General features: G+C 41.3%; 3 protein-coding genes across 20 annotated transcripts in view; 1 reads left to right on the forward strand and 2 right to left on the reverse strand.

The window, feature by feature from the left end:
* The window catches only part of LOC127061044 (centrosome-associated protein CEP250-like), a 25565-nt gene extending 19080 nt beyond the window's left edge, over nucleotides 1–6485 (reverse strand). The window contains exon 1 of the mRNA XM_050986971.1: nucleotides 6342–6485. The gene's annotated coding sequence lies outside the window, so the exon portion shown is untranslated. The remainder of the gene's footprint in view (nucleotides 1–6341) is intronic.
* Nucleotides 6342–23951, forward strand: part of LOC127061045 (elastin-like) — a 22102-nt gene continuing 4492 nt past the window's right edge. For 4 of the 16 annotated variants that reach the window (XR_007780457.1, XR_007780456.1, XR_007780455.1 and 1 more), the window contains exons 1-2: nucleotides 6610–7035; nucleotides 7963–8034. Coding sequence is in view for 5 of the 16 variants with exons in the window: in XM_050986978.1 (XP_050842935.1) it covers nucleotides 6610–7035; nucleotides 7963–8034 (498 nt within the window). In the remaining 11 variants the exon portion in view is untranslated. Of the gene's footprint in view, nucleotides 6475–6609; nucleotides 7055–7962; nucleotides 16080–23951 lie in introns of those variants that run through there. The other 12 variants (XR_007780458.1, XR_007780465.1, XM_050986979.1 and 9 more) reach the window with 12 other exon arrangements.
* The window catches only part of MOB3B (MOB kinase activator 3B), an 80754-nt gene continuing 73806 nt past the window's right edge, over nucleotides 17004–23951 (reverse strand). For all 3 annotated transcript variants that reach the window (XM_050986975.1, XM_050986972.1, XM_050986974.1), the window contains one exon: nucleotides 17004–17421. In XM_050986975.1, coding sequence (XP_050842932.1) covers nucleotides 17392–17421 — 30 coding nt within the window. In that variant the 3' untranslated portion in view covers nucleotides 17004–17391. The remainder of the gene's footprint in view (nucleotides 17422–23951) is intronic.

Consider the following 23951-nt stretch of genomic DNA (forward strand, 5'->3'; position numbering starts at 1 on the left):
CTGCAGGGGTGAAACCGGCCGGGTTCTCTGCTGGGGCACAGTGGCTTTGGCAGCGTCTACAAGGGGACGTGCCTGGCACAGCGCACCCCAGTGAGAGGGGATCTGGCAGGCGGCAGAGGAGGGTGAGGGGAGAAGAGGATGGGGCTCGGCAGAGTGGGCAGAAAGCTCAGCCTGCTGCTCCCCTTGGCTATCAGTTGGCCATAAAATTGTGTCATGAGATTGCACTCATCATTGATGTGGGCTGGTGAGGGAGTCGGGTCAGCAGCAGAAACTGGGACATGCTGGGCAGGGTAAACTGAGTCCCGGCAGGGTGGAAGCTGCCAGGACGCCTCGAGGGAGAGCAAAGTGAGATCAGTGGAGGGCACAGAGCATCTCAGGATGGCTGAGAGCTTCCAGACTTGTGGCATAGCATCGGCCCCACTGATGGCATTGTGGTCTTCCCGCATTCCAACAGCATCTGCGTGGTCCTGGAGATCGAACTGCTGGATAAGGTGTCCACTGGGTTGCTTGGTCTTGTCCAGCACCTGGATTGGTTTGAGCTCTGCCAAAACTTCTTGTTGGTGATGAAGTGCCCAGAGCGATCCCAGGACCTCTTTGATTTCATTCTCGTGTGGGCATTGCTGTCGGAAGACAGGTGCAGGGGCTGTTCCACCACGTGCTGGAGGCTGTGAGGCTCTGCAGAAGCTGTGAGGTCCTGCACAGGGACATCAAACCTGACAACATCCTCCTCCACCTGGCTGCGGACAGGCAAAACTGATGGACTTTGCCTGTGGCACCTCCCTCCAAGTCTGCACACAATTTGTAGGTGAGCCCACACAAGACTTTGCTCCTGGTCCAGGGCATCTTGTGGATCAACCACTCATGGCCCAACCTGGGTGTAGCACTGGACATTCCTCCTGTTTGCTGCCAGTCATGGGTACACTAGTGAGCCACAGAGATCTGCCTGTAATTGACAGGAAGGAAGAAGGGAAGTTGAGGAGCATCATGGCCCTTCTCTTCGCTGCTTAATCAGCTTTTGTCTCCCTCATAAAAACAAATGCAGTTTTTCTGTACATCGATGGCAGCTTATTGCACCTGCTGATCTGAGAGATTTTTTCCTCTGCTGCTGTGCTGAAGGCTGATTTAGCAGCATTGCCTAACAGGGAGATACAGAGAGGTATCTAATGCAATTGATTTTGTGCCACTTAATCTCAAAGTTCACCACTCTCAGCAGACAGAGATGGAGGAGACTTGTGTATTCCCTATTTGCTGTGTTGATACACACTTGGCTGGCACAGCTTTCCCTGATGGGCAGTAACAAGAAGGGACAGTTTCCTCACAGCCGTGCAGCCCAGAGATCTGCAGGGCACCATCAGCACCTGGCTTCATAAGTGACCAGTTCTACTGGGATGGAAACCAACCACAAATCCCTGCTGACTTCAGTGGCAGCAGCAGCAGTGCCTGCATCTGATCCCAAGGTCTGGGCCGGGCCAGGACAAAGGACACACACAGCACGTTGCCCCTGAAGAATGTGACTTTGGAAACAAGCACCTGCCACTCTCTGCTGTTGTTTGTGCTGGGGTCACCCCAGCCTGAGGCACCGGGCAGCCCGCAGTGCCACCTGGGACTGCAGATGACAGGCCCTGGCCTCTGCCACCAAACAGAATTCACTCTCCAGACCGAGCTTCCAAATAGAAAAGGTTGACATGTTAGGCTCTCCTGCACATTAACTCTGCCAGATACAGAGCCCCGGGGAGCAGCCACTGAGCACTGGGACAAGAGAAGGCACAGAAAGAGGCACAAACCCAGTCAAACACGGAGGCTTTTCATGATTGCTGGGCCCCAGATGGCCCCCAAGCGTGGTGCCACCCACCAGTCCTTCTGTGTTGACAATGAGCTGGTCCAGCGGGTGCTGTCCCTCCTTGGCCAGGCGCCACCCAGGCTCTTTGCTCTCCCCTCTCATGTACTGGCAGCAGACATGCCTACCATCTTTGGTTCTACTTGCAGGGCCTTGTATCTATTAGCCATAGCCACCTGGGAAGTGGGAGCAGTCACAGAGGAGACGTGCCATCTGCACCGGGCAGGAACCAAGGCCTCTGCGTGCACAGATGAAAACCTGTGCTCCCACGGGATGTTTTGGCTGTCCTGCTCTTCATTGCCTTTTGGCTGGAAATGCAATTGTACTTTCTTCCTCATCCAGAAGTCCTCACCAGGGCAAAGCTGGGGCAGTGGGCTGTATTCCAAAGGCAGTGTAGGCTGGAATTGATCCCAATTCCAAGCCACACCAGAACAGCCACAGCAGAGACTTTCTATCTTTAAGAAAGAATGGGCAATTCAGAAGTGAACATTGGGCACTATTCCCTGGGTGAAAAGGAGGGAAATCTTTCTACCTTTTGGGGTTTCTAGAATTTTTATTCTGTGTCTGGCTCTGAGCTGGCATTGGAAAAAGTAATCCTGAAGTGCTCCTGGTCATCTGCTCCACCTCCTTGATTGCTTCACTGCAAGTTTCCTTTGTTTTCATTTGAAAAGCACCTCGAGCAGAGATTTACATGGTGGGTGCCCATGTGATCTGTAGAAGGAGTAGTAGAAGTGACACCAGTCATGAAAACACCACCAGTATGAAACCAGTCCCAAAGCCAAATAATTTCTCTCAAGTATTTTGTCTCCAATGGAGTCTAAAGGCAATGTAGAAAGCCAGCTATTCTGATCAATTTGGCCAGACTAGCACATAAACCTTCCTTGCCTCATTTGCTAGGTTGCAGCCTTCAGCTGCTCAGGAAACAATCCCTGCTTTTGCCTTTACTGCACAGGGAAGCTCAGGCAAAGCCCACCCACTCCCCACTGCCCTCAAAGGCAAAATGAGTGTCTCAAAATCCTCATTGTTGTGCCTCCAAGGACAACAATGGCCTGTGTGGGGAATCCAAAATGTCTCTCTGACACCGAAGTGTGAAGGAACATGTGCTACAGCTCATACTGAGGCACACACACAGTACACATCCCTGGAAACATTCAAGGTCAGGTTGTCTGGGTCTCTGAGCAACCTGATCTACTTGAAGAAGTCCCTGATCACTGCAGGGATGGTTGGACTTTTAAAGTATACTCCAACCTAAACCATTGTAATAGTCTGCTTAATTTTTTTTGAAAAAAAATTAATCCTTGTCAGACCCTCGCCTGACCTTGTCCATGTGCAAACAGCAGTTCAGAAAATTGTGGAACTCAAGGAACAGTTGCTTCTTCATCTTTGCTATTTCTTCCCTAGCTTTGAGACTCAGTGCCTAGAGAAAAAGCAAACCTGAGATTCTACCTGTTTTTTTCATATCTATATGTGCTCACCTAGATCCCATATTTTAAGCTCCAGTCTGCAGTGTCAATTTCTTCCCTTGCAGAGGTCTAGAGGGGATTTTTCTACGCCAAAAACTGACCCAAATGCAGCCACAGCTATTCAACATCCAAAGAATCTTTTCTGATTTTAATGGCTGACCTAGTTAGTAGGAGCTACACCATCAAAAGCACATTTTTCTTTTTTGAGGACTGACACCAGCTTTACAGCTATTTTAAACCCTGAGTTTGTTTTACTATCCTATTTCCAAGAATTGATATTAAAAATGCATCTCTGCAGTGCTCACTGGCCCCTGAAGTAGAGCGTCCATATTCTGGCACAGAGATTATCAAAAATATCATCCTCATATCTTTATATTCCTCATAAAAATCACAACCGGATGAAAAAAGTAAAATCCATCAGCTGGTTCCTTGGATAAAGAAACAGAGATATTTGGAACTTCATGTTCATTGCAGACTCAATTGTATGCACAAATATAATGAGATGAAATAGCATAACTGGGCAGATTGGAGTCACCTCCAACTATGAGTTTCAGTAGCCTCCAAATTCTAGATGAGCCTCGTTTGAATGGACTTTCCATACTCACCTATTTTTTTTGCTTGACTGTAAGTTACAATTTGTTCAAACAACTTAGTGATTACAAAGTTTTTTGTTTAAAGATGTAATTATTTCTAACCTTAATTTGTTTTTAAGCTAATGCAGACTGCAGACTCTTAGTAATTTTTCTTATGGTTAACATTACATTAAATACCTGTGAAATATATCCTATTTTTAGTCTGTAACAGTCTGCCAAACAAGTGACTACCCCTGTGCCAGTACAATCTAAAGAAATTTTAAGGCTGGAGAATGTTTCTAGCTTAACTGAAGTGAAAAAAGAGCATATTCAGAGCTGAAGTTACTCACATAAGTAAACGATATGGCTCCCTCTGCTGACTACAGAAAGACAAGTCAGATTTTTAAAGTGTAAATTAAAAAAAAATAAAAATGAAAGGAGAGTTGCAGAACAAAAATATGAATAAAATCCAGCAGCTGAGAAACAACATAATTATATTAGGACAATAGAGGGCTATAGCTTTTAAATATTTATTTAATCAGCGCTTTCATTAGCTGAATTACTTATGTGTATAAAGTGAGTTGATCACTTTATACACATAAGCAAGACTTTAAAATTGACAGAATAATGCAAAGATGAGAAGGAGGAGCATTTCTGGTGTGGCACACTTGCATCCAGTCTGCAGCCTTTGGAAATCCTGTAAAATGGCTTTTGACTCAGCGAAATGGACTATGATCCTACAGCCATCTCCCAGAGGTATTCACTATTGTAACAGTCACTACTTTTCCAAACTTACAGTAGGGCATGAGCACTTGAACTCTTTCTGGTGAAAAATGTAACATCTTTTTTATCATTGGAGGTGAGTGTGTGTCTCTCTGCAGGAGCAGAAGGCTGCTACCTCTGACTGAGGTAGACTAAATTCAAGTGATAAATTCCTCGCTCCAAAGGAGAGGAATGGCACAGAGGCAACTGGCATGCAGTCATCCCTCTACAATCATTCCAGGCAGTGCACACACCTGTGCAAGGAATTCAAGGTAAAATTAAGCATGGTGTATGTGACACTAAAGATTTGGGTTCATATCCAAAGCAGTCTAGGAATGACTGACTGGCTAATGAATGAATAGGGGTATAAAGCAATGTTAAAGAGCTACCAGGGTGTTTGTACTGCAAGACATGTGCAAATGTGAATTTGAACTGAGAGGTTAGCAAAACTAGACACATGGTAAATGCTAGCTGTGGAAAAGAACCCCCACAACATGACATCTGAAGTTATCCAGATTGGTTATAGATATATTTTGCTTCCGTACAGTGAAAATTAAGATATATGTGTGCATCTGAATTATACAGATAATCTTATAAAAGGTTTAATTTCAGGCTACTAATCTGTAGCTGTCTTGCAATTAATCTACAAGAATCTAGTTGTCTTATTAGTTACTTTTCTCCTTTTACCACAGATCACAGATTCTCTTCCATTTTCATTTTTCAACAAATAACTATACTGCCTGACATTTTAAGGAATAAGCATTGCTAGAGGAACAAAGTTGATGAGACCCATTCTGCTAATTTCTTGTTGTGGTCTTTGAAAATGCTTTATGCTCCACACATAAACATGTATTCTACTTAGGAGTATCTCCTCCCCTCTTTGCCCTCATTAAGTGCTCCAGAAGGGAACCAGCTGAGTGTACCAGAGCCAATGTCTTCTGCCCATGGATTTTCTATTACATCATTTTCTATGATTTCTTTTCCTGGTTTTTCCCAAAACAAGTACCAGAGGAGGCTGTTAGTAACGAAAAATGCCCACAAAAAGACACACAAAATCCCTAACAACACCCCTGAAAAGCAAAGAAACAATTAAACTCCAGAAGAGAATAAAATATGAGGCACTTCATACTAGTCTAGAAACTCATTTCTCCTCATGATTTTCTTTCTGTCCATCAATTACAGAATTGTTTCTTTTAGTTAAAGCTACCAAATGGAGTATGTTGCATTCCACTTGGAAAGAAAACACGGATTTTTCCATATCCTGACTAAAAGTATATGTAGGGTATTCTTTAAAGAATGGAGTTCCAATGCCATTTCTAACATGATGATTCCTTTCCACAGCTTTACTCTGAAGAGAATTTTAGCAATTCACTTTTATGCACTTGGGTTTGACATCCAAGAAAAAGGCTTAGTAACTTTAACCTACAGAGAGAACAAGACAAAAGGATTTGGACTTTTTTTTTCCCCTCCTCCTAGACTTAGGACAGAAAGCCGAAAGCAGAGTAGCAGAGATGCTTAAAAAAAACAAAGGAAAACCAAACCAAACCAAGCAACCCAACCAACAACCCATCCACCCAACCAAGAAAAAAAAAACAAAACAAAACAAAACAAAAAACAAAAAACAAACAAAAACAAAAAAAAACAAAAAAAAAACAAAAAAACAACAACAAAAAAAAAACCACCAAAAAAAAACCAAAACAAACCAACCTGAAGAGCCTAAAGTCCCGTTCCACTATAAAAAGGGAAGTCGGGCAGGATTCTTTTTGGCAGATTTCTCGGATGAAAATACAATGCAAATGCAGCAATGTTATATCTGAGAACCGTTTACTGATACAAAAGGGTAAGTGTTTCTACTAAAAGGGGGATGGAAAAAGGAGCAGAGAGGGAAAAAGAGAGATAGAAAAAGAAACAGAAAGAGAGAGACAGCGTTACCACAAGAACCCTGACGCTGTCAGCGTCGGCAGACGGAGCACGCATGCCAACCGTGGTGTCTTTGCGTAGCTCCCGTGGCGGGCGCGCACGATTTCCGAACAGCAGCTGCCTGCGTGTCTCTTCTTCAGACGAAGAGCAGGCTGCCGTGGCTATGGATGCGCTCCTAGAGGGAACTGCGGGTTCTCGGGTCGGGACACCACAGCTGCGGGCGCGCCTAAGAGCAGGTGGTGGCGGACGCGGCGGTGCCGGAGCTGCGGCCGGGTTGCCCTTGGCGGCGGCAGGCGGGTCGCTATGGGCCAGTGCCACGGCAAGCTGGTGCAGTGAGCAGCGCAGGAAACCCGGCGGTGGGCTCGGCGGGGTGCAGGCAGCCGAGCAGCGCAGCGGGGGCGCCGGCGGCGGCTGCACCCGCTCTGCCGGGGAGGGAGCGGAGCACCAGGTTGTCCCTGTGGTGAGCTGGTTCGTGGAAAAGGTGAAGCAGGGCAAAGCAGGTACGGGTAGGGAAGCAGGACCATAGTGGGGAAAAGCAAGAGGAGGGAGAAGGGCCAAGATAGTCCTGCGAGTGAGCCCTGATCCCTCCAAGAAACGTACAGCAAAAATGGCTGGAGTTGTATCGCAGCTATTTGCTTTAATGTGCTAAGGTTTCTCTCACAGCCCGACTTCACGGGCGTTTTTGGCAGGCTTTCTTTGCGGGCACCCGGGCATCTGCCCCACCAGCCTGTGTCGGGTTGTCTGGAAGTTTTTTCTGCCCTGATCGGCTGTCAGGCGAAGCCTCTCCGGGAACAGGGCAGTCAGCACGTGTACAACCCTTATAGGAATCCTTCGCCTCATATATACCATACGTTGATGCATAAAAAAAAAAACAGATTGGTCCCTCTCAGGGAAGTTTATTTAATCCCTCTGAATACGTCTCATAACTGGGCTAGCTGGATCAAATAATGAGCCTTTGGCTGTGCCACAGATACAGGAAATAGCCAGCCTATTAGAGTAACTGTTTTGAATGAATGCATTTTAGATGGATGAACCTTGAATCCTGCAAAACCACCTCCAAACTAAGAACGGGAAATGGCAGCAAAATTCAGTCCCATTTTGATTCCAGTCACTGAATGAATGAATGTCTCTAAGTTTTTTATAGCACTTGCTTTTATAGAGGTCAATTTTTCAGCCATGAGTTTTATAGAGGTCAGTCACGTCTCTAAGAAGGTTTTTATAACACTTGCTTTTATAGAGGTCAATTTTTCAGCCATGAGTTTGATCTCAGGTGTGAGTTTTGAGTTTCATTATGTTCCCATTACAGTAGTTTGATCAATTTTCAGACACCAATTTGGATAATGACAAGCTGTGGAAATGCAAGAGCTCGAAATCAAAAGTAACAAACTAAAGACATTTTTTTCCCCAGCACATGAAGGGGCAGTGTCAGAAACAACAGGAGTACAGGCTGGCCTTTGACATCACACTCAAGGCCTGCAAAGTAAGTCCATCAGCTTGTTCTGTTGTTTTGCTCTTTTTTTTCTCTGCTGTATTTTGTATTTTGGAATTGTTTTTTTCCAATGGGCTGATATAAAGAATGATTTATGTAGGTCCATTGAATGAAATCAGCTTGTGAAATGCTGTCTAATAGCAACAAAATGCTATGTCAAACTTAAGGTAATGATTTATCACAGTTCCTGCTCATTGGCAGGAATACTCTGGTTGTTTGAGATAGAAACCCTGGCAGACTCTCAGACATTTATCTACCAGTAAAATTCAGTTTTTGGTGTGTTATCTGGAACAGACATTTTGAGGGTCAGACATACATCACAAAGCTCAGGATCGTGCACTGGTGATACTAAAAGTCAGGGGGTTTTTTGAGTGATCTCAGACTCTTCCTTTAGTTCAACCTTCTTCCCATTTTTATAACTATGTGTCACGTCCAAGTAACTCTGAGGCAGAAACACAGACTGGGCAAGTCTGATTTCATTGCCATGGATGATCATCTTAAAAGAAAATGATCAGCGGATTGTTTGATCAACGCATTTCAAACACCACTACTAAAACAAAACAGTGTTCTTTGTGCAGTTTTATTTTTTTCATACTGATTTTTTTTCTGCTAGGAAAATCTAGTGCAGGATTGCTTAATGTAGCGTGTCCTGTCAGTGAGACCAGTTATTTGAGGAAATCTGCTCTCCTTCCCAGGCACATGCACTCCCTCATAAATTGATTGACAAAATCATAGAATCATAGAGTAGTTTGTATTGGAAGGAACTGTAAATGTCACCTAGTTCCAACCCTCTGCCATGGGCAGGATCACCTCCCTCTAGAGCAGGTTGCTCAGAGCTCCATCCACTCTGTCCTTGAACAGCACCTTGGGCAACCTGTTTCACTGCCTCAGAGAGCTCACAGAACCTGCCTTTTTTCAGTTTAAAGTCATTATTCCTATTCCAAGCCCTTGTCAAAAATTTTCTTGTAGGTCCCATTTAGGTATTACATACCACCCTTTGAGAAGGATTTTGAGGGTGTAAAGAGTTTTTTAGCTAGTAAATATAATTTGTCTCTTCACACTTTATCATGTCATAGCTCCCTAGAAATTAAGCAATCAAGTAGATAAATTAATTTGCCATAGTATTGGTATGGCTGGGAGAGGCAACTGGGAGATCAGGTGACTTAATTCTTAGACTTAACTCTGCAGGTCTTACCTGTTTGTGTGTCCCTGTAGCTACTGGTTATTATGAGAGGGTTTGGACTGCACTGTTAGCTTATTTCTCTGATTATTTTCTAAGATAAAGCTTCAGAAAGTTTAAACAGGTGGGGGAATAGTTTTCTTTATTTTGTTAACATAGTATAAAGTGCATGTACATTTAGTTTACCAAACACTTTTCTTCTGGGACCACAATGGAACAGTTTGTGGAAACATCTGATTTTTACAGCTTGAGACCAGGGGAGGCTAAAAGACAGAGACCATGAATGAAGTGTGCTCCAGCACAGCATGGTGAGACAAGGCTTGGATAATCACTTAGAGCTGACTTCAGACCTATCTGCAGACTCAGGAGGCCTTCCAAACCTGGGCCAGAATCCTGTAACTATCACTGCATCCACTGTTTCTCTTTTTGCTAATAAACATTGATGCCAGTGTGTAGAAAATAAGCTGATGATTTGTCTAAAAGGACAGCACCACTGAGACAGAGACTACCAGCAATAACGGTTGCAGCTTTGTTCCGTTTGTTCCCAGCCATTTTGATGTTTTGCTGCTCCATCCACACAAAGTTAGGTGTGTTCAGCAAGAGCTGTCCTTCAGCTGGTGAAAGTTATGTCACTTTTTAGAAGCCAGTCTCTTGCTATGAGACCTTTCTAGTGCATGAGCTGGTGGCTGTTGCCCACTGCAAGTCAGAAGGTAACATGAAACATGCTTAACACTGAACAAAAAGAAGTGTCCTGATTTGCAGAGCTGACTAGCCTGACAAGATTTTGTGGTGCTCTAGGAGTGCTGTGTGACACAGTTGATAGGTTATAAATGCCAAATTTCATAACTAGTCTGGTTTTGGTTTTATGCTTTTGTGGGTTTTGTTTTTTTTTTTTTTTACTTTTCAATGGATAGAATGTGATTACACCAAGAGAGCCCTACTGTTCACGCACCTCTTCTCTTAACTACTGCTAACTTTTGTGCCATATTTATTCCTGAATGGTTAGTAATTATCTACAGTGCGTCTTTTAAGGGTGTGGTGTAATGTGTGGCTTTTACTCTGCTAGAATGGCTCCACTTCCGAAATCACATGCATCAGGTAGGTGACACCTTTAGATGACCTGTAAATTTACTTTAACTTCTTTAATTGCCATGACCATATAAACACAATCTAAGGTTTCAAACCATCAGTGTAATCTGTTCCTCATCAGATGTAATTTTTTTTTTAATCAGGAAGATCTTGTTTTTCACCCCATCACCTGCTGGGTTTGCCTCACTTTTATTTTATGCTGTCTCCAAGTACTGTGAACAGCAGTTTGGAATAGAAAAGGGGGGCTGGATCCTGCTTTGCCGTCCTATTGAGCAGCAGCAGGAGAAAAAGCATCCCATTTTTGGTGGTAATGCATAGCTGAGACAATTTGTGTGGTTAAGCGAGGCCTGTGGGCTGCAATAGCCAGTGTCGCTTCTGCCCCACTCCTTTGCTTCTTGGCTGATGCAAGGAGGTGCCTTCCTCTTGCTGCTCAGCTTTCACTGCTGTGTGGAATCAGGATAGGAAAGCATGCCACAACATTCTGTAGGAGAGTTTCCCTACAGTGCTTTCCCCTGACAGAACAGGTTTCTTCTGGCCTCAACAAGGGGATTGGCAACAGCACACTGAAGAGCCTCATCACAGCTCGACAGCCTAGATAGGCTGCTATGGTCACAGGCCCACCACACCACTGGACTGGAGGCACTGCTGGCAGTCCCTAGTCCAGTGCCACACTCAGAGCAAGGTCACATTGAACAGGTTTTTCATGTGTTTAACACAAGTTTCCTGTACTTTGTGTCAAATTGCTTCTGTCATTGGATACCACTGAGAAAAGTCTGTTTTCTTCACTCACCTCATTAAATGTTTATATATAAGGATAACATTCCCCATTGGGCTTCTACAGGATAAACAGTTCCATCTCTTTCAGCTTTCCCTTGTGTGAGAGATGCCCTGGTCCATTCATCATGCTTGTAGCCCTTTTCTGTATTCCTCCAGTCTGTACTGTACTGTAAAAGGTATTGATGTGTCCAGGAGTGGACTTAGCATTCCAGGCATGTCTCACCAGGGCTGATCACAGAGGAAAGATCAGCTCTTGAACTGCTGGTAACAGTCCTCTTAATGCAGTTCAGGAGGCTATTTGACATATTTGTCATGAGGGCAGATTACTGGGTTGTGGTGAGCTTGGTGTCTACTGGGGCCCATGGTCCTTCCCTGCCAAACTGTTTTTCAGCTGGGTGACACCTGCATATACAGGCTGAGCCTGGTTCTCTCAATGCAGGACTTTCAACTTCTCTTTATTCAATTTCATGAGCTTTCTCTTGGCATTTTTCTACAAACTTTTGAGGGTCCTCTGAATGGTGGCACAGCCCTCTGGTGTACAGAAGTGCACAAGCTACCCTGCAAAACTTCCTGTTACTCTTGCCATTTGGCTTCTTTCAGCTTGCCAAGTTCCTCAGCTTCCCTCAGCAGCTGTTTTCCAGTTACTCCATTAGTCTCAGCATCTCTAATCTTCAGATCTTCTCCATGCCAGAGACACTGAAAGTCCAGCATTAGCTCTCCTACTGGGTTTTGTCTCTACTGTGTATTCTTAACCCCAGTGCTCCTGCTCCCCTCAAGCTCTGTACCCTACTCGTATTAGGTACAGTAATTTCAACATGTAATTATGCACATGTGGTTGTCTGCGCTTTAGGAATTAGGACAAAGAGAACAATGCAGTGAGTGCCCAAGCCCATATGCTGGAGATAGTTTCTATTGCCCTATTAGTCCTCTTTTCCCTCTGTGGCAGCCAAATTCTAGCTAAGGCTCTTGAGTTTTGTTTTTAGGAGACGAAACTTTGCCTTTAGCTGGCTTGGTGCTACTTACCTGTCACTCCTGGAGGCTCCTTGGAGTGTCTCACCAGGACTCAGGTAAAGGACACGATGAAGCCCATGAGTTACCCAAGCTCAAATATTTGACAGGCAAAAATGAGCAGACCAACTTAGCTAAGGAACGGCTACTCACGTGCTTTGTTGGATCCCACAGTGTTGGAGATAGGCTGGCCAGTTGCATCAGCATGACATTTGGTCAGTTTTTCTTGGTATCACATTGGTGACAGGTGGACTGTGAAGTGCGTTGGCAGTGATGGGTCTCACTCACCTCTGAGTCCAGGGAGCCTGCCCGAAAATTCTGCTCTGTGGTATAAAAACCATGCATTTTTCTTGCTGAAGAGTTAGATGGCAAATAACTCCACACGCTTCTGCATTGTTATGTGTATTTTATTTAAATTTGTATTCCATTGCTTCATACATTATGATTGGTTTAAAAAGTAAACTTTCCTTTTCTTTTAATGACTACAACAGTTAATGTTGGTCTCTCTTCCCATACAGTTGAACAGTTATTTAATAACAAACAACTAAAAAAGTCCAAGACAAATGTGACAGCATTAAAAAAATTAAAACACCAAACAGAGCTGATGTATGGTGGAAAAAAAGGAATCAATCACTTACTTCTCAGAAAGATGCATTCCCCTAAAAATACCAAAATTAAAAAATTGTATTTTATGGGAAAGAGCAGGGAGTGTACACGTGCATATGCTGATGCTTCCACATCCATATCCCCAAACACACACAGAGATATATACATGTATATATGCATGCCCATGCACATACACAGACACACATGTATTAGACTGGACAAGTAACTTACTTTTTTCTCTGGGAAAAAATTATTACAACTTTTAATTATATTAATTATATCTGTCTTTAAAACAGGAAAACTTATTAAAACACAAAACAGAAACTACTTTAAGAGCTCCAACAAATTTGGAAATCCCTGCCTATTTAGCACAGAACACATCAAAAAAATCAACTTTGATAACTTTTTATTTAAATGTACACACTCACCAGGTTCTTAGTGCTGATTTGCCTTGCTTTGCCTTTGGAATAATCTCCATAATTATTAAAAATGTCTTTTATTAAAAATTTCTTCCAATAGATAGGAAAAAAAAAGTCTAAATACTGACCACTAAACTGGATGCCCCAGTGTTATCCCCTTTCTAAAGCCCATAGAGCATGCTTTACAATAGCAATTATATTTCTATTTTACATGTAGTGACTGCTGTTTTGCTGCTCTTGCAGGAACTTCCTGCTCTTGCTTTTGTTCTTCTGAAGAGATGGTAAACAGCCAGCCCTTGATGGTCTCTCTTCAGAGGGCATAGGTGAGAAGTAGCCCTTCTAGAGGCACAGAGGCAGGTGAAAAAGCTACTTTTTGCAACAGCAATGTCCTTGGGGAAGCAAAAGGAACACTGAAGTACTGAAGGCTGGCTCTGAGACTTCCCATCCAGAAAATGAGAAACCTCAAGAACATGCAAAGAAGGTAAAAAGCAATAGGAAGGAGTAGCTTTTTGTGAGACATCTCCAAAATGTGTAATTTATTTAACCCAAAGGTGCTTAAAGTCCTTTTAGTCTGTTGTTAATAGCGCCTTGACAAGAGTGGGTTCCCAACTACAAAGAGTATCATTCTCTGTATTCTCTCCGCAGACAAGGAATTTGTGGTCACTGAGGACAATGTTCACCCATTAAATTTCTGCACATCTTGAGTTGTTGTCTGTAGGTCCCTGTAGAGTTACACCTTATCTGTTTTCCTCTCTTTCCCTGCCTTGTTCTTAATGAATCCATTCATCAGGAGAGTCAACTTGCCCAATGTAAATTTTGTTGCTTTAGAGCCTGAGTTCTTGGAGAAAATTAGTAAGTTTTAGAAGTCTCCAGCTTCTCAAATCTGACAGAAATAATCAATTTCACTGTTGTGGATTAGGAAAAAAACCCAGCCTTCAAAAGACCCTGGGACTCCATTGTTCATAAAACCTAAGGGGGGTTATGTTCAGATTTGTTTCATATTACAGTTGTCACCAATCTATGTTAACACAAACCAGAAGTTCGTTACAAAATCTTGTACAGAGACAATCAGTGAAAGCTCTCAAGTCTTTAACAACTGAAGCCAAGTTTGTTGCCATAGGAACCTTTCACAACCTTTCATTACTTCAGAGTATTGCTGAGTTTCAATCAGTTGAAATGATTCCTCTATAAAGGCAGTATGAAGTGCCTTGAAGCTTAACACAACAACATCTTTAAAGGTAAGTACAAAGGAAAAAAAAATATGTAAGAAAAACAAAACCTAACTGAAGAACTAGAAAAGTGATTAAAAAAACATAACAAAACAAAAAATCCAAACAATAACCTCTTTTTTTCCCTCTCCTCCCCCCACCATTCCCAATCCCAGAACATGGAATGCTGCCATTATTAGAAACATACGTAATAATAAGATCAGGTAGAAAAAGCATTAACAAGCAAAACACGATTCTGTCAGTTTGTGGCCCTGAGCAAATTACTGATGAAGCTGGAATACTTGATCAGAAGAATCAAGAGGAAGCTGCTTCTCTCTTGCTATGGGAAGGGGTAAAATAATACTTTTACATAGTGATGCTACATTCCAGACATTTGTATTTGCTTATCAGCTGCCACAGTGGAACAGCAGAGATGGCCTGTGGCATGTGATGGCCAGATGGTGGCTGACTAGCTGTGCTTCAGGAGCAAGAGTACCTGTTGGGAGATACTCAGCAGAAGACCACACCTTGTCAGGTGGAGGAAGGAAACTCCACGTTCTTTCTAGGAGAATAAGCAACCAAAACAAGTATACTTTTCCCTCCTTTGCAGCTGGTTCATCTCCTGTGTAATAATGGGCTTTTAACATTACAGGGATTTTGGCCAGGTCAAACACAAGTCCTCTAGGGTTCAACTCTGCATTTCACTCTTTTGCTTCATACAGTGTGCCCTACCAGAAAATGAAACATAGGGGTTCGTGGGGAAAAAAAAAAAAAAAACAGTTAAAAAAAAGGAAAACGCTTCCAACTGATAAGTTTTGCATTCACAAAAATGTATGTGTTCACAAAAAGGTAACTGAATTTTTTCTCAGGTAATTTTTTCTCAGCCTAATATTCAGACTCACTGCAGTGAATAGTCTCAAAACAGCATATCATAAGTAGTGTAATAAAATGAAGACTAAATTATGCATATTCAATTTGTGTAGTGACTTTAATCTTTATGTGCTAAATTGCACACCTTTGCATCTTTATGTTAATCTTTCAAATACACTGCTGCCCAGACTGAGAGCACTACATGGCAACTGTCCATGGTGGCAGTGAAATTCAAGTGCACTGCAACAGCTACAGCTCCATCTCAAACAGTGCCGTAGCCCAGACACTTTGGAGGAGTTCAAGACACCCTTTATAAAGCAATTGAAGTCATAATTCCAGGCAGTTGCCAGCTACGTGAACCACTCCAAAGAATTTATATTTTTCATCTTCTTTGCTATGAGGCAAGCTCAAGAGTAGCTGTGGCAATGAATTCCAGAAGCTAGTTTTATCCTGCAGAAGTGCCAGCAGAACAGAAATCATCTGTGTGCGTATTCCAATCCCCAGAGAACTAACCTGATTGCAAAGACTACCAAAGGAGGTAAGCACACTTAGGTCCGTCCTTTTGAAAGCAAAGGATAGTGCTGCTTTAGTTCTGCTGATAGAGATGCAGAATGACCCCATCATAGGTATACCAAATGTTCACAGACAAAAGCACTTTTTCCCAGCAAGAATTTTACAAGTTCTGATTTAAGCAGGCAGGCAAATAAATCATCATGTGCTACAACATTGAGCAAGAAAATATTTGCTGTTACTCTTTAGTGTCTTCTACCGCTCTATTTCAAATGTTCCAATCACTGGATACTCCATGAGATTTTCTTCTGTTTCTGTCTCAGAACATGTAAACATACCTAAACTTATTCAAGGAGAAGGCAGAAACAGGGTTCAGCACTTACTAGCACCTACTCAGGAAAAAGTAACTTTTCACAATAACACACGTGTGCAAAATTCATTACAAGGCACAGAATACATAGATGTGTTCCACTTGATTCCCATTTATTCAGAAGTATTTCTCTTGTGATATTCTCTATCACTTTAATTTTTTAAAATTTTTTTTCAGAATAAAGCCTCCTCAGGGCATATTTGGCGTAGAAGACTTGATTTGCTGCAGTGGATCCTTCTAGATTGTCCATACATGTGTACATTTTCCAGAATTAAGTTCTGGAAAAAAGTATTGTATTAGTCCAGTGTGTAAAGCAAGTCACATTACTGGGCACTGTTTAGCTGCAACATTCAATTAGTCCCTCCTGCTCTAACCTTTTTTACTACTCATCTTTACTGTATTTTCCTGCAAGTTACCCAAATTAAATTTATTTTTCTCTGAAAAGATGAAATTTTAGGGTGATTGAGAAGAATCCTTTTCCTAAGGGGATAAAAGGATATTAAATTACACGACAGATTGGTGTACTTCATAGGGTACTTCAGGAAAATGATGACTGTAGCTGTTTTTTTTTTTAATGTAATATAGAGATACTGAGAACATTTGCTGTCAGTCACAGCATGAATTCAAGGAAAATCCTTCAGCACTGCAGAGCTATATCTGGATCCCTGTTCATGTAGCTGAAATCAGAAACCCTTGCACTGTCATTAAATTATGAGTCACAATGAAGCATAAACTGCCTGTTCAGCTGAAGGACATGGCTGTCTTCCCGGAAACACTAGGCTTGCTAGCATTTGGGAATGGTGGCCAAGCTTTGGGTGGCCTAGAGCGGGGTAGGGGGCATTAAAGGCTATGTCTTCTTTGATTTCAGAACCTCTTAATAGTCTGTTGCAGTTAGGAAAGAAAGCACATACCAAGAAACAAAATAAAAAGAAAGCAAAATTGCAGATTTAATTTCAAAACAACTAGTCTGGAGGTCAGCCCAAGGACCTGAATTTCAGTAAAGCTTTTGCAGAAGGGCACTGTCTGCCACTGTTTGTGGCTGAAGAGGTTCTTATCCCTGATAAAGGAGTTAGAACTGATACAATTCTTCTTTTTCTCACTAATCCATGTTGCTCAGATGAGGCTCCTAGCAGCATATTTAGGGTTAACAACATTGACACTGGAGAGAAGCATTTGTGACAGTAATTTTGTGGCTCCCAACTTTCCTGCTTTCAGGGATTAACAAGCAGGCTCAGTTCATGAGGGCTGTCGTATTCTTGAACTCTGCAATCAGAAGGAAATTGGACTTTGCTTTTGTTCAGTGGGTAGTTTTTAGTGACACATCCTGGTTGTCATCTCTTTCTGTAAAACAAGAAGGGCAAATAAAAAAACAAATTTCATTTGTGATAAAGTGTGCACAGGCCTCTTCACTGTTAGTATTTCTGCAACTCTGCAAATTCGTGTGGTTTTATATGGCACCATGTTTCTGCCCCTTTTTGTCACTTTCAGGGACAGTGAACATAACTGCAAGTAAAATACAACATTTTGTAATTTTGACAGCTTTAATACCATAATAAATCCCTAGCCATATCAGATAAATGGTGCTACATTCCCCTGCCCTAAGAAATAAATCAACTGCAAATGCCAGACACCTTTTAATTTAATGTGAGAAAAAGAATTAAAATCATTCTCATGGAACCTGCAGCCAACAGGAGTCCTAGATATACCTTCTCTTCCTAGTTATTTCTGCCTACCCACTGGCACAAAGGGAACTCAAAACTTGAGGACTTGACCAGAGCTGTGGCATTCATCTCTAGGATAGGGGTTTGGACCATTCACAGACTCTGTTAGTAACTGGGGTTTGGGATCAACATAGGATTTAATTTGATCTGATTTATAAACACTCTGACACAAACTCTCTGGTAACTGGCTGCCCCATTCTATAAAACTTCATATTTGTCAGCAGATTTCTGGGAAGGCATTATCTGACCAACAGCCATCCACATATACCAGACTACACACCATTTAGCTTGGAGAATCAATTGAGATTTACCAAGTTAAATCTCTGAAAAGTCTCTTAGCTTACTTGAGTAACTTTTTATAATTTATAAAGTCATTAAGATCTAATGCAAACAGCTTCATGACAATTTTGTAACTGTATCTTACTCTGTTTAACAAATTACTTTTCCACCTAAAATCCAACACACAATCATGGGACTTTCTCCTCCGTTTCCAAACCTTTACCTAGTTTTTCTTTCTTGCATATTTATCTTGAATTACTTGTAATTTTGTTGCCATACATGTAGCAGAATGAGATGTTGTCATTTGTTATAAAGACAATGGTAATTAATACAGGAGTTTATACAGTAATATGTGATCTCCACATGATATATACAGTAAACTCAACTAGTACTAGCTTCTCCTCCAATGTGTTAAAGATGACAAAGCTGACTGTTCATGGAAAAATCTGTCTCCTTTTCTCCTTAAATGTTTTTGTGGGTTTTTTTTGGGGTTGTGTTTTTTTTCCCCTTAAATAGCTGGGATTAGCTTTATTTCATTAGAGCAACGAACACAAATGCAGAACTAAATAAAATTCAGCACAGTGTTGGACAGCTTCCTACAGAGGAATAATTAGGTGTTCAGGCATTTCAGGGCAGTTTTTATCTTTGCTGGCCCCTAACTTTGCTCATATTTAGTGTCTGCGTGTTCATAGTGTACTTCCTATAATCAAGGCTGATAGATCTGTGAGGTAAAACATTGCAGCTTCCTTCTGCAACTTCTGTTGAACAGTGATTTTCAGTCAGACTGTATCATCTTACCCTGTCATAAAAACAGTCCAGGGAGTAATGTGGACAATATCAGAGCCATTGTAAACTGGGCCATCCTCCTTCAGACACAGTGCAAACTGCAATAGCATCAGAGGCAGGAGTCTAGGTATGGATAAACGTGTTCAGGAAAAGGGCAGAGTAGGAACTTAGATGATCTATGCCTAAGATTTAAATAAGAGGCCTTTAAACTAGTTTGCCGTGACAACCATGAAGCATGAACCTATCAAGCCATTTCTAACTTCTCTCTAGAAGCAGAATTTATTTTTTATAGTTATAAAAATTCTCCCAAACCTTTTTCTCTTTTAGTTCCGGAGTTTTTTTTGGTTATACATTTACATCCACAGTCTTCTCCCTAGATCCTATTTCTCCACCCTGTAGGAGAACATTGCTGCAAATGGCTCCGTAACTTCCTTTCTCCAAGTCCTTCTGTCCCAACAGCTGCTAGGCTACAGTTTTGGAAATTTCACCAAAACTGTAAAGTCAGAAAAACCTTAATATACATTGACATCACTGATGCATAGAAACATTCTCTGTATTGATCTACATTGTTACTGGTAAATGAAGGACACATACACAAGTACAGTCAGACGGCATGACTGCATATATGTGCTTGAGCTTTTACTGATTTCACCCAAAGACAGTGAATTAGATGTGCTTTAAAAAAAAGAAAAAGCCCATGATTCCTGTGATAGTGAACTGGTGCAAGCTTTGTGGGAGTGACCCACTTCTACATGTTATTTTCTTAGAGGAATTCACAAAACAACCAGGAAATAGTTTCTCAAAGAGACTGACAGAATTTGGTTGCTGGCAAAGAAAAAGTCAAAATGCTGGTGAGAAGGTGAGGAAGGGTCATACCTGTAGTATCCAGTCTTGGTTGGGTGGCAGCATGAGGTATACTGTGTGCTACAGAGCCTGCTGCTGAGCCTCTTACTGAAAAAGCTGCTCCTACTTGCCAGACTTTGCCCCCTCTGAGATACTTACTTTTCAAAATTAACTACCCCCTCTTTTCAGAGCCTACTGGCATATCTCTCACTGATTCAAATGGGCATCAGAGAACTTAGCACACATTCCCCCCTCCACTTAACTCTGCAGAACAGTCCCCTCAAACCTCACCAAAGATCTGATCCTTAGTTACTCTGCTGCTGCATAGCCTTGGGTGGAGCACTGTCTAACAAAAAGCTATAAAGAGTATTTCCCAAACACGGCAGATGACAACCAGATATCAACTGACTTTTCTGAGAAGGCAGGAAAACTGGAAATGCACTTTGCCTTAAGGTACTGTGATGGTCCCAGCTGGATATTGAATGGAATATAAAGGCTAGACGGACAAAGGAATCAGAAAGTCAAACACAGAGACACAGATAGGCACACATGAGCACTTGAAAACATATTGAAAACTTTCAAAGTCTTTCTGTGCTTGTTAACAGAAACTCTTCATACCAGAACTTTTGATACCAGATGCACTTCCTCTTGAAAATTAATTACAAGACACTCCAGAGCATTATTCTGCATTTCTATATTCAGACTTGCTCCTACTCTTAATTCTGGATTACACAGTTAACTCAAAAAAATGAAGGCAGAAGTAGATGCTGTTTTTCAAATCCAAAATGCAAATCAGAAGCCTGAACCCATTCGATGTGTTGAATGTGCCCAAGACCAGTAATTGAGGAGAATTTATCATGGAGCTCTCTTCTAAGGAACATAAAGAGAAACATTTGCTATTCTTTATGAAGTCGTTTGAGTATTTACTTACTTGCTGGAATTAATGCTAACAAGTCACTCTGTAAGCATCAGATATCTATGGAATTTGTTAGTATTTATGATTTCATGGAAGGACACATTCCTGAATATTTTTCAGGGAGTACCAACTTGATTTCACAGATGAAGGGAAAAAAAATTAAAAAGGTAATCAATATTTATATCTAAAGAATGTATGGCCTTCTCCCTTCCATAATGCCCCAACATAAATTTCAGATACATTCAGCACATAAATCTATACCTAACTATTTCAATTTTTACTCCTCAGTTCACCTTTAAATGCAGCAAGAGAAGAATGGAAAAAATGCAACACAGCCAGAAGTAGCTGAGAAAATCTCTTTCTCATTAAAATTTACCTATGGTTAGATATTGATTGCATCTGAATGGATTAAAGAAGAATGAATTTCCCATAAAGAATTATGTTCTTCTAAGAAAATTGTGTTTCTATGCTTATGTGAGTATAATATATAGCTGGCAAAACACAAGGCAAAAACCCTTCAAACAAGCATCACCTTTGTACCAGTATATAATGGAAGCCAGAGGTGCCTCCTTTGCAAAAACTGATGAGAAAGTAGATGAAGTGAAAACACAGTGTAAGTAATATTATTCTATAAGAGCACCAGGAAAAATGATAAATGCAAAAATGACCTACACTAAAACCAGTGTTATTTTAAAGACTCAAATCCTCCTCCAGTGCCTGGGTCCCATCCTCACTTCCAGTTCTCCAAATTGAAGCAAAGCATGTGCGGATATTCCCTCTCCTCAGCTCCTCCTCCTGCTAGTTAGCAAGTCTAAGGATGATGTGGAAACATCTCCTTTTAACCCTTTGACAACTGTTTTAAACTTAGTGAGGTTTTTAAATGTATATACAAGTGTGTTCGCAGACAAGTACAGAGAAACAGCGTTACCTGCTGACAGGCAGGGATCCCTTGCCTGGAGGCACCCATCAGCCTGGAAGACCTGACCAAGAGGCAAGGAGCAAGGACATGCCAGCAGCAGGCACCATGCCAAATACACTTGCCAAGCTTACTGACTCCACAGGGAGCCACTCATGTCTCCAAATAATGCAACCAAAAAAGCCCAAACCAAACCAAACCAAACCAAACCAAACCAAACCAAACCAAACCAAACCAAACCAAACCAAACCAAACCAAACCAAACCAAACCAAACCAAACCAAACCAAACCAAACCAAACCAAACCAAACAAAAAAACCTCTACAAACAAAAAACATTGCCCAGCATTACCCACAGTCTCACAGGTAAGGAACTTAGAATTTTTTCAACCATCCTGGGAAGCAGTGTTGGGCAGAAAGGCAATACACAAACAGGCCTTTCAGTTTATGGACCCGTAACAGTCCAATCCAACCTGACCTGAGGTTCATGACTAGAAGGCTCTGCTGAGCAAACACAAGCATCACTGGGACACACATTTCTCATCCCTACTTTCATGGACAGAAAAACAAACCACAGCCACAGGGAATAGTATATGCACACAGAGAGGCACCAATGCAGCTAGTTCTTTTTATAGTTCAAATCACAACTGCAGAATAAGCAGATGAAAAAGAGAAAGATCTGTTCATCGAAGCACAAATGGCTATGATCTCTGCTGCTTTTTCTTGCTGGTTTCTTCACAAACCTCTCAATAGTTAACAAATAATTAACATGTGGACAAAGCTCTTTGGGTCCTGATGACAAAAGAAGCTATTTACAATGGAATAGCACCGCTGCTCAACTAATCTGTATTCAGATAGCTGATTGATCAGGATAGGAAGGCTGACAACAGAATTGTAACAATAAATTCATGTGCAAAACTTTTTTTTTTTAATGGAAGTTTTAGTTAGGACCATGCCCTGAGTATTCATTTAGAAATTGTTCTCCAAAGTTAGTAAAAAAGAAAATCCTCTGCTTCTTCCATTACTGCTCTCTCTGTATCCTGACTGAAAAAAACCCTAACAGACTGGCAATTGCTGTCCAGTAGGTATATTGATCATTCAGTTATTTCCTTTGTTAGGATTCACAATGTCTTCCACTTGAATGAGTCTCAATTATCATGATGCACAGTATGAAAATAATCTCTCAGACAATCTCTTTGGCTTCAGGGTAGTTACTTTGAAGCTAAGGACAGGCTGACAATAATCCTATTTGGTTCCTCCTGAATTTGTTTGGTGATGTTTACAGGACACAGATAATACTCCTGTCTGCAAATGCAACCCCTTTATCACTGATGACAAAAGTATTTATCAACTGACTGCAAGCAGGAACAAGATCAGGGAATTACCCTGCCAAATACACCTGTGAGTAGAGCTAGACCCAGCTAGATACAAAGTACATGCATTTGGATGACTGACTTGCTTAAAATCGTCATATTCCAAGGAGGTATTTTCACGTTCTGCATGTTTTTGTCTTCTGTAACAATAAAATAAAAGTTAGGTTTAGTGTACCTTACCATTGCTTTTTACACTGAAGTCATGCAGAGTGAATAAGCAAACGCTACAACTATATTTAGCATAAAATTTTTGCATAACGTTAATCAGGAGACGTTAGTTCTCTGCTATGAACTACAATTTTGTTGCATGTAGTAGGTATTTTGCATTGATTATTTTATACACTAACAGATCTGATTAAATGGGACAATAAATACATCTTGCCTCATTTCTTTTTTCTCTTGCAGAACTTCTAAGCTCATGTGAGCTCATTTTTTTTTTCCTTTGACAATTAGAAAAAGTGGACTTGTTTCTCAGTTTTCTGGTTCTTGTGGGTTTAGAGAGAATATTAACAGTTTAATCCAACACTCAATAAAACTAATAGAGTTACTCAACAAGTACTAGTCAAATTAAGAAAAAACATACTTTTAGTTAAGTAGCTTTTCTGAAATTTCTTCTGTATACTGCCTATACATTTGCCTTATGACTAGCTAGACTATTGAAGAGAACTGTTAACTGCTAAAGAAAGGAGATCATAGGCATTTTTTTAACAGTTAACCAAAATCTCACTAGGAAAGTCATTCTGTCTTCAGTTCAGTACAAGCAAAGCAGCTGATGCCATAGAAATAGTCACTAAAAATGTGTGCCAGAAATTATATATTCAGAAAATCCAGCACACCTTAAGGCTCTGCTTTCTTCGAGCACCAGAGTTGAGAATTCTATTTTTCAGCAATGTTAAATCCTAGAGTTCTCAATTTCCTTCTAATTTTCTGCAGGACATGGAAAAGATGGCATTTACCTATAACTGGTTTCTTCTTTAGTTACTGATCAGATCAATTTTTTTAGAAATTTTCACTGCTTGTACCATGTAAAGAAAATACC

The sequence above is a fragment of the Serinus canaria genome, chromosome Z (genome assembly GCF_022539315.1).
Source record: "Serinus canaria isolate serCan28SL12 chromosome Z, serCan2020, whole genome shotgun sequence".
Taxonomy (NCBI): Eukaryota; Metazoa; Chordata; class Aves; order Passeriformes; family Fringillidae; genus Serinus; species Serinus canaria.